This window comes from Rutidosis leptorrhynchoides, chromosome 9 (genome assembly GCF_046630445.1).
Source record: "Rutidosis leptorrhynchoides isolate AG116_Rl617_1_P2 chromosome 9, CSIRO_AGI_Rlap_v1, whole genome shotgun sequence".
Classification (NCBI taxonomy): Eukaryota; Viridiplantae; Streptophyta; class Magnoliopsida; order Asterales; family Asteraceae; genus Rutidosis; species Rutidosis leptorrhynchoides.
This window is the reverse complement of record NC_092341.1, coordinates 290,404,615-290,415,390: the sequence shown is the minus strand read 5'-3', so window position 1 is coordinate 290,415,390 and position 10,776 is coordinate 290,404,615. Positions and strand designations below refer to the sequence as shown.

Below are 10,776 nucleotides of genomic sequence, written 5' to 3'. Positions count from 1 at the left end.
AATATATATAAACATATTTTAAAGTCAAAAAATTTTCGCTGACCAGTTTGTATTTTTAAATCGCTATTAGCGCTAACATAATACATAAAACTAACAACAAACTACGTCAATTTTGATTGAATTAAGTGACTTTAACCAAATTTTTGACTGTTGACTGGCAATTGACTCGACCTTTTCTGCCTTTGATCCGACTTTTGATCGTTGACCGCCTTATTAAATGCCGAATTGGAGTTGAGACGACGCAACGGACGTTGTTTGCAACCGTATTATATCACTATTAGGGCCCAAAACACCAATAGGCCCAATAATACTAGGCCCCGCAAATTTGACACTATACATGTAATAAAAAAAAGGCCTGCCAGATTTAATTTTTGATCAACACCAACGAAATATTCATCAGTTTTGAATCCTGCTTAGCCGATACCCATTCTGTCATTTACACCTGCGATTCTCCGGCAGCCAAATTCCGGCGAATCTACGAGTTACAGGTACCACATATTTCCCTAAATATAATCATTATATAAAATCAAATTAAATTAATTCAACCCTAGACGTTCTATTTTTCCAATCCGTACACAGACCTGTAGATATATAATCACAAAAGTGAATACATGTTTAAAATTTGAATGCGAGACCTGTTAGGTTTTTAATTGAATGCATTACTGTGATAATTACAAACCTTTAATTTAGAAATTGGACTTCGTTACAACAAATTGAAACTGAGATTCATAACGATCGTTACATCATCTACTAATTTTGATGCGATTATCAGTTTAGTTACTGTGTGTTTAAACGAGTTCTGTTTATGCGATAATTATTTTCAAAATTAGGTTAATTAGATCTGTTAGTTATGTATTTTCATGCTGAAAAACATTAAATAGATATTTGAACTTTACTTAATGCTTGTAGCATTTATAAGTTGCTAGGTACATTTAACGAAACCGTAGATAGAATAATGACGGTGTCGCTTTGCAACTGAATCATCATAAAATGAAAAATGAGAAGCTCTTTATTGAATAAAGAGTTTGTTTCAAAGGCATTCATGTGCCGAATTTGCATAAATTTTATTGGTTATGTTATTGTAGGGGTGAATCAGTGGTAAGAAATGGCGTCTACGCAAGAGAGGTGGTGTGTTGTTACTGGGGGAAGAGGTTTTGCTGCACGTCATTTAGTTGAAATGCTTATCAGATATGAAATATATTCTGTTCGGATTGCTGATTTGGGACCTGATATTAAGCTGGAAACACATGAGGAGAAGGGTAACCTTGGTCAAGCTTTACGATTAGGTCGTGCTCAGTATGTATCTATGGATCTGCGTGACAAATCTCAAGTAAACAAAGGTAGTTAGTTTGTTTTCTAATTTACATATTTCTGTTTGCAATTATGATAGGAAACCGTACGTTGCTGAAACTTTTATCATCCAGACTTTGCATTGTATGTGATAATGTAATGTTTCAGAATTTAAACATATTATTGCTGGCTCTTTATCATAAATGTGTGATTATATGCTCTGGTTGGCTTTTCACATAAATAGTTTTGTTCCTTTAAGTATTAAATTTGTATGCTGTCAAGTTTAATGTTTACTATTTATGGGAATTTAGTGCTGAAGCGAGTAACTAGAGGCTGTTAGGGAGAACTTATATGTGAATAACAAAGAAAAGCTAAGGCTTTTAGGAAAAAGAAGGCGATGTTAGAGAATTAAGAGACTAATTAAGACCTGTTGCGTAATAAAGTCAGTGAACGATTATTGAGTAAATTGACTGCTTTTTTCTAATAGATGGTATGTACTTGCCATTCAAAATGTGAAGGAGCCACTAAGGATAAGGAAAAACTGTAAAGCTTTAGGTCCTCGTTAACAGAGCCTTTTGAATGGCATCCATATGGTATGTGTAAGACAGACTATTATGGTAGATGGATATAGGATGGGTATCTCAGTCCTTATTTACAAAAACAGAGTAAATATTGCAAAGTATTATGAGTTTTGCCATACCAGTCTCTGAGCATATAAAAAGGTGATTTAGTTATATCCTTACAAGTATGATTGAGGGGTTGAAATAGAAGTTTTGTAAATAAGTCTTTTCTTATAGTAGGATGTCAGCTCTCAGCTGTTACATGTTACGTTGATTAAACAACACATGAATAGACTGCGTTGTCATGCAGACAACTAACACAGAGATATAAATGGCATAAAAGTATCTACACATGATGTTTATTTACCTGTAATGGTATGAGAGGCAAGAGGCATAATGTTATTTTGTTTTATATTTTGTATCTTTTTGATTCTTTACTTATTTGCTGGGATTGAGGTTCTTCTGCATGTATGGTAATTGCTTCTCAAATTGATTTGGCAGTTTATGTTCATTTCTGTTTTGCAGCTTGTGAAGGGGCTGAAGTTGTTTTTCATATGGCTGCACCAGATTCATCCATTAATAACTACAAACTGCATCATTCAGTGAATGTTCTAGGTAACTAGAATGATAATGAGCACAGTTAGTTAATATCTGAGGTCCAAATCATCAGATGTGAAATCATCAATTCTGAAAACTTTCGCAGTATATTTTCCATTTCCAGCTAATGCAATTTGGATTTCAATATATGGACTTCAGGTACCAAGAATGTAATTGAAGCTTGTACTAAATACAACGTAAAGAGGCTTATCTATACTAGTTCTCCAAGTGTTGTTTTTGATGGGATTCATGGAATATACAATGGAGAAGAATCAATGCCTTATCCGTCTAAGGTATTGTGTTTATAATAATTTTATATTTTGCATATATATTAACATAAACTATATGTATTTCAAATACTAAATATAACGTGGTGATATATCGAGTAATTTGGATAAACAATAATATGTATGTTCATGTTTCAGCACAATGATTCATATTCTGAAACTAAAGCTGAGGGAGAGGCATTAGTTATCAAGGCAAATGGTGTCAATGGACTTTTAACATGCTGTATTCGTCCTAGCAGTATTTTTGGCCCTGGTGATAAGTTGCTTGTTCCATCTTTAGTTGCTGCAGCAAGGGCTGGGAAATCAAAGGTAATGATTACTTTTGACTGTTTTAGTATTGAACATGCAAGTTTTTATAGCTGATAGATTTAAGCACCATCTTATTTTTTTCAGATGCATGATATTATCAGTCTTAATTTAGTATTGGTCTGGTTCTGGCTTAGAGCATGTTCGGTCCCATACTGGGCTGTAAAAGACTACAAAAGGGGGTCTGTATAGTTTAACATAAGACATTGTTTTGAGTTCGAAAGATGAATCATTATTGGGATAAATTAATTTTGTTACTTTTTTGAACAACATCTTGTCATTAAATATTGAAATAGATTGTTATGCATAAGTTTGTTTTGATTACTTGGTTACAGTTCATTATTGGAGATGGCACAAACATGTATGATTTCACTTATGTTGAAAATGTTGCACATGCTCATGTGTGTGCTGAGAGAGCTTTAGCATCAGATGGGTCTGCATCAAAGAAAGCTGCCGGCGAGGTATTAAATCTACCTTTTCATTTGGATTGCATAATATCTACATAATAATTGATAAGACTAACTTCACCTATTCAAAGTTAAATGGTAATCTATTGCTTCAACAATATTCATGAAGGATGCTGCTTTTTAGAAAAGAACTCCCCTTAAAGTTTCTTTTAGCTGAGCAGAACACACAAATTTTACACATAAATGGATGCTGGTAGCTAGTAATTATGAATGTTAGTTTTTTACTTCAATAAAAGAGGGATCTTTATTGATGGGGTGTGTTGAATATTATATTTTTTATTTGTCTGTCTTGTATATGAAGGTATTTGTTGATTTTACATTGAAGTAAAGCTAAAAAGGCCTCAAATTTGTTAAACATTTTGAACTAGTTTTTCATTATGCTGCACATTGACAACCATAAACAGCACAATTTCAACCTATCATATATGTGGCTTCTTTTTCCAGGCTTACTTTATAACCAATATGGAGCCAATCAAGTTTTGGGAGTTCATGTCACTTATTCTTGTTGGCCTTGGCTACGAAAGGTATTATTTTCTTGCTTTCGTTGTCATGGTATGTCCCTAATTGAGCATGTCTCAACTAATAGATTCTATATGTTGCGGTAGATATCTCATTGTTCAAGTTATTGATCTTTAAATAACTATTCCAATTAATATTCATTAAAAAAGTTACCACTCATAGGAAATAAGGTATATTAGTAGCACATTATCTTTATTTCTGATTTTATGTAGTTTGCAGGCCAAAAATCAAGATTCCTGCAACTGTTATGATGCCTATTGCACATATGGTGGAGCGTGTTTATAAAATCTTGGGCCCATATGGAATGAAGGTACCACAGTTGACACCTTCAAGAATCAGACTTTTGACTTGCACCAGAACATTTAATTCTGCAAAAGCAAATGATCGTCTTGGCTATTCACCTATTGTGCCCCTTCAGGTCCGTTCATTTGTATACATAGTTGCATTTGTTTAAGTTTTAAGTAAAAACACTGCATTATAATAATAATAATAATAATAATAATAATAATAATAATAATAATAATAATAATAATAATAATAATAATAATAATAATAATAATAATAATAATAATAATAATAATAATAATAATAATAATAATAATAATAATAATAATAATAATAATAATAATAATAATAATAATAATAATAATAATAATAATAATAATAATAATAATAATAATAATAATAATAATAATAATAATAATAATAATAATAATAATAATAATAATAATAATAATAATAATAATAATAATAATAATAATAATAATAATAATAATAATAATAATAATAATAATAATAATAATAATAATAATAATAATAATAATAATAATAATAATAATAATAATAATAATAATAATAATAATAATAATAATAATAATAATAATAATAATAATAATAATAATAATAATAATAATAATAATAATAATAATAATAATAATAATAATAATAATAATAATAATAATAATAATAATAATAATAATAATAATAATAATAATAATAATAATAATAATAATAATAATAAAATGATCTAGGTGGTTGTAATGTTAAATTAATTGGAAAATATACTTTATGAGAACTCCAAACAGTTCGATCAGTTTGAACTTTTTTTCGTTTGAGCTAAATGGTTTGATTTGACTCGTAAGCACAACCTAAACTACTCATAGATTAATGGGTCAATCAAGTATGTCATATCTACTATGTGATGATTACCTCATGGATAACTTGCAGACGCTGAATACAAGCTTGTATATTTAGCATTAATATCAATACAAACTGAGACTTAGGGTGCGTTTGTTTACCTCTTAATTGAACGGTTCATTGTTGAATGCTGAACCATTCAGCATTCTACGCTTTTGTTTCTGACCTCTGAATGACATATGATGCTGGGTGGTTGAGCATTCAGTGCTGAACCATTCAGAGTTGAAGCACTCTCTTAACTATTAAGCACATAATTTTTCTATCCTCAAATCATATCCAGAACACTTAACAAACAAGTATATTGAATTTTTAATTCGTGTAACACGTTAATAAGGTAATTTTACCCATTTCATATAGTTCATTCATAATGATTATCAAACAACTTGTTTTCATTCAGAACCAAGTTTATTCAGAGACTCTGAATCATTCAGATTATGAACCATTCAACGCTAAATCATTCAGTTTTATCAAACGCATCCTTAGCTTTAAACCGAACTGATTTTCATGTTACATACATTTGCCTATTTTGATGTACAAAGCTTTGAGAAAAGGAATTTGGTAAATGCAGGAGGGTCTCAAAAGGACTATTGAATCATACTCGGATCTTAGAGCTGAGCTTTTGCCTAGAAAGGAAGGCCCTTCTAAAGCTGCTGTGTTTCTTGGAAACGGATTGGGTATAATTAATTACCATGATTCTGATATTAATTTTACTTTTTAGTTTGCTTAAGTTCTTTTTTTAACGTATTGAAATGTTTTTACTTACATTTAGTAGTAAAGGATGGTATGAGAGATAGATGCTAATATTTAAGTTTCATTTATTTTAATTTGCAGTGGCGGACACACTTCTTTGGAGAGATAGAAGGCTAACTTTGACTACGATGCTCGGTTTAGTTGTATTTTATTTCAGTTTTGTATTACCTGGAACTACAATGATTACTGCAATCTCTAAGGTCCTCATCTGTGCATCAATCTTTCTGTTTGTTCATGGGAAATTACCCGATCATTTGTAAGTATCACATTCCATTATTAATTTTAGTTATCGTAATATTTGGGTGAGCTAACTGCCAGTTGCGGATCTAGGAATCGTAGTTACGGATGTCACTAGTTAAAATTTCAAAAAAAATTACACTATCCAATGGTGTCACTAAAAAAAATTACACTAGTTAAAAGTCCAATCTTTTTACACTAGATTGCGTATTTCACTGGTAGCATGTGCTACCGCTGCCACCGAAATACATCCTCCCCTGCTAACCACATATAAAGCTAACCATTTTTTTTTTTTTTTTGGAAAAATAAAACTTTCTAAGTTTCAAAATCCTGATTTAAGATGATCAATTTCTCATAAATTCAACCTAAGGTAATCCGATTCATAAACCATTTATCATGACAACTTGGTAACATTTGACTATGTTGACTTTTTTGTCGACTTGGACGCTGATAACGCTATTGGATAGTTGCTTTAGAAAAGGGGGATGCTTTTTTGTTTTTTCCTGAAGAAATTGAACTACCCAAAACAGAAGTCAGACTTCAAAAATGGTTATGATCCTACAGTTAGATAGACTCTACACTCTGTTGAGAAATTGATCGTTATATGTGCACGATATTGTAATTCTAAGAAGCTAACTGTAGCTTGTGTGATACAGATTGGGATATACATTTGAGAAGATTCCGGAATCAAAATTTAATTTCTCAGAAGAAATGACCCGCAGAACTGCTTTATCAGTAGCTTCTTCTTGGAATTCTGCAGTAGATAACTTAAAATCTATCTCCAGTGGCAATGATTGGATGTTATTCTTTAAGGTATTTCCATTACAAAAATTCGTTTGATTTTTTATTTAATTCGTCAATGGTATCAAGGTATTACAATGATAGTTCCATTATTATTTCTCTGCTTTCTGTCAGCCTTAATACATCTTGAATTTGTTGTGTTGTTTATAAACAGATGGCCTTGTCTCTTTTTATTGTAAGCTGGATCGGGTCAATATCCTTGGCTAACTTTTTTGTTAAAGGTTCGTATAATCTCACCCTCTCCCTCTTTTTTCATTTATTTTATTTTACTTTTTTTTTTTTTTTTTCCTTTCTGTTTTCTCTATTTTATAACTTCTTGCAACTTATTATGGTAAAACCTGGTTGATTAGCAATCTTTTACTAAACAAACCTCTGTAAATATATACTTTTGTTTGGTTCAGATGCGTGGCTAACATAGTAAATTATAACTACTTACAAATTTTCATAAATATTTTTTAACAAAAAACACATAGCTTCTGCCTAAATATATAAATTTGTAGTGACTATTCTCTAAAGTTGGCTAAATGGGCAGGTTGGGTAACAGGTACTCATTAGTTCCAGTTAATGTGTATTGTGTTGATCGGGCGAACCCGCAAACACTTCTTTTATCAATGATAATCAAGAACACTTTATTTTTTACTATTATAATCTAATATTTAAATTGATTGAGAGGAGGTTCTATCCATTTAGAATGCATTTTGGGTGACTTTTAACTTGTTTAATTAATCAAGTATAATAGATAATTTACAGATAAGTACTATACCTGGCAAACGGGTCGAGATGGGTCGGGTTGGGTCAAAGATCAAATGGGTTTGGGTCAAAACGGGTCATGGGTCGAGACCGGGTCGGGTTGGGTCAAGACCCGGGTCGGTTGGGTTGGGCTAGTAAAATACTAAAATTGTTGTTAATTGTATTTTTTGATGTGTGTCTTCCAAACACGCGCCTTTTTAGGACCCCGTTTTGATGTATTTTTTGGACCCCGTCTTTTGAACCTGTTTTTGCAACGAAAACACGCGTCGAAAACGCGCCTCGAAAAAGGCGCGTCGAAAACACACGTAAAGAACGGGCGTCGAAAACGCGCCGAAATCGGGCCTCGAAACCGGGTGTCCAAAACGCGTCTTCAAAACGCGGTTCAAACCCGCCGAGCCGAAACCGAGCGTTGAAAACGGGCGTCGAAAAAGCGGGTCGAAAACAACGCACCGAAACCGGGCGCCGAAACGGGGGCTGAAACTGGGGCCGAAAGCGGGCGCCGAAAACGGGGGCCGAAAGCGGGCGCCGAAACAGGGCGCCGATACAAGGTGCCGAAACCGGGTGCCAAAACTGAAGGCCGAAAACGCGCGCCGATAATGGGCGCTGAAAACGGGAGACGAAAACGGGGCGCCGAAACTGGGCGTCGAAAACGGGGCCCAAAACCGGGGGCCGAAACCGGGGGCCGAAACCGGGGCCGAAATCGGGGGCTGAAAACGGGCGCCAAAACCGGGGGCCCGAAAACGGGGGCTGAAACCGAGCGCCGAAACTGGGGGCCCAAAAACGGGCGCCGAAACCGGGTGCCGAAGCCGGGGCCGAAAACGCGCGCCGAAAACGGGGTGCCGAAACCGGGCGTCGAAAACGGGGCCGAAACCGGGGGTCGAAACCGGGCGCCGAAACAGGGTGCCGAAACTAGGGGCGGAAAACCGGAGGCCGAAAATGGGCACCGAAACCGGGGGCCGAACCCGGGCGCCGAAACAGGGCGCCGAAACAGGGCGCCGATACAGGGTGCTGAAAGCGGGTGCCAAAACCGAAGGCCGAAAACGGGGGCCAAAAACGCGCGCCGGGGCCGAAAACCAGGGGCCGAAAACGGGTGCCGAAAACGGGGTGCCGAAACTGGGCGTCGAAAACTGGGTCCAAAATCGGGGCCGAAACCGGGCGTCAAAAAGGGGTCCGAAACGGGGGCCGAAACCGGACGTGGAAAACGGGGGCCGAAACCAGAGACCGAAAACTGGGCGCTAAGAACGCGTGCCGAAACGTTCGTCGAAACCGAGTGTCGAACTCTCGCGTCAAATAACGCCCCTCGAACTTGCGCTCTGAAATCAAATCTTTTGAATTAAACCCATTTGGACCCATTTGGATCCTCAAGTAATTATCTATAATGTGATTGGACCCATTTGGGTCTTGGAGTAATTTTTGATATTATGTGCTTAGACCCATTTGGGTCTTCAAGTAAACCCAATCAATCCATTTTTTAAACTTTGGGTTTTGCCAGGTCTACAGATAACTAGTTTTTTATGGTCTTATTGTTATTATTGCATTGCATTACTACATCAAAGCTCATACTGAAATGTTAACATTCGAAATGGTTTGGGGTTCACATGATACTTATATTTTGATGTTTGTGTAAGGATGTTTTTAAAATCTGACCAACACTCAAACACTTGATAATTAAAACCTTTTTGGATACACAATATTAGTATTTAAAACTCAATTTTTGCTTTCTTAATATATATATTTTTCTGTTGTGTTGTTGCAGTAATTCCATTCACCTTTGTTGCGTTCTACATTTACGATCGATATGAAGATGAAGTCGACAGGATTGTTAAAACAGTTTTCCCAATCGAACGCTTGTCAAATCCCGACGTCTTGAGATTATTGAATCCTTTCAAGCCACTTGACAAACACGATTAGTCAATCTTTCTCGAGGCACGAACGACAAGCCATTTATTTTACCATTAGTTTTTTGGTTTGATGATTTGTTTTTCCAGAAAATGGACACGAGAAGAAACATGAACTATATGCTTTACTAAACTACTTAAATTCAGGTTTCTGTTTTAGTAATTCCTTTTTTTTTGTAATAGATCTAATGAGATATGTTTCATTGATTTACTATGTTCTTAAGATTGAAAAGACAAACTCTATACATTTGATAAATGCCTTTGGTTTTCAAATTTGTTATAGGTTAGATGCAAAATAGATAGAAATTTTTGATGACCAAGCTAGTAATTAAGTCGCAAATTCAATTATTTGTTATTGTTACAATTGAATTAGTTTTGGGTCCATATGATGCATCTAGACTAATTCTTTTCTTTGTTTGACATAATATACCATGTTTCCATACACAAAAGTTGAGATTTAAAAGTTGATTTCAGCCTTAGATACGAAAGCACTATATCTTATAAGTAACAACTATTACTGTAACATATATTGATAAATAAAAATAGTTTAACGATTACAATGTACGTGTCGTAACTGTCCATAATATAATATTTTATCAAAAACTGAAAGATTTAGACGATGTACTACAATGGTGAAGAAATGAGCAAGTACCATTGTACTTTGTGTAGTACAATCGTTAACAAGTTAGTTATAGTGGTTTATTTAAGAGATTACAAATAGAAACTGAACAAACGTTCTTCAAATGATCCTACCCCTCATCTTCTACTAAGTAATGTAGCTTTAAGAGGTGTTTTCTAAAAGACAAATTTTTTTTTTTTGAACAACCATTTATTAACAACTCACTCTAGAAAGACACTAGAGGAGGATAGCAAAACATTACAAGGGCTTATAAAGCCAATCGTTTTTGGACAAATTACATTTGTTCCTATATCTAATCCAATGAAAGGAAAAATTACATATGGAATCAAATAAGTCGCATTTTTTAATCTTGTCTTGACCAAACAAAACGCTGTTTCTGAACTTCCACATCATCCACATATAAGTCGCCAAAATAACATACAAATGATCCTTTACTCTAGCCGCGAAGTTCCAATTATCTAGCCATAGAAGACATTG

General features: G+C 34.3%; 1 protein-coding gene across 1 annotated transcript; it reads left to right on the top strand.

Moving 5' to 3' along the window:
* Positions 1 to 384: 384 nt before the first annotated feature.
* LOC139866392 (3beta-hydroxysteroid-dehydrogenase/decarboxylase-like) lies at positions 385 to 9,911 on the top strand. The gene is made up of 13 exons (XM_071854619.1): positions 385 to 488; positions 1,086 to 1,340; positions 2,376 to 2,465; positions 2,607 to 2,740; positions 2,873 to 3,043; positions 3,376 to 3,501; positions 3,952 to 4,031; positions 4,246 to 4,444; positions 5,792 to 5,897; positions 6,055 to 6,229; positions 6,867 to 7,023; positions 7,166 to 7,232; positions 9,518 to 9,911. The coding sequence occupies exons 2-13, from the start codon at positions 1,106 to 1,108 to the stop codon at positions 9,670 to 9,672; spliced, it is 1,695 nt and encodes a 564-aa protein (XP_071710720.1). The 5' UTR covers positions 385 to 488; positions 1,086 to 1,105; the 3' UTR covers positions 9,673 to 9,911.
* The last annotated feature ends 865 nt before the right edge of the window (positions 9,912 to 10,776 follow it).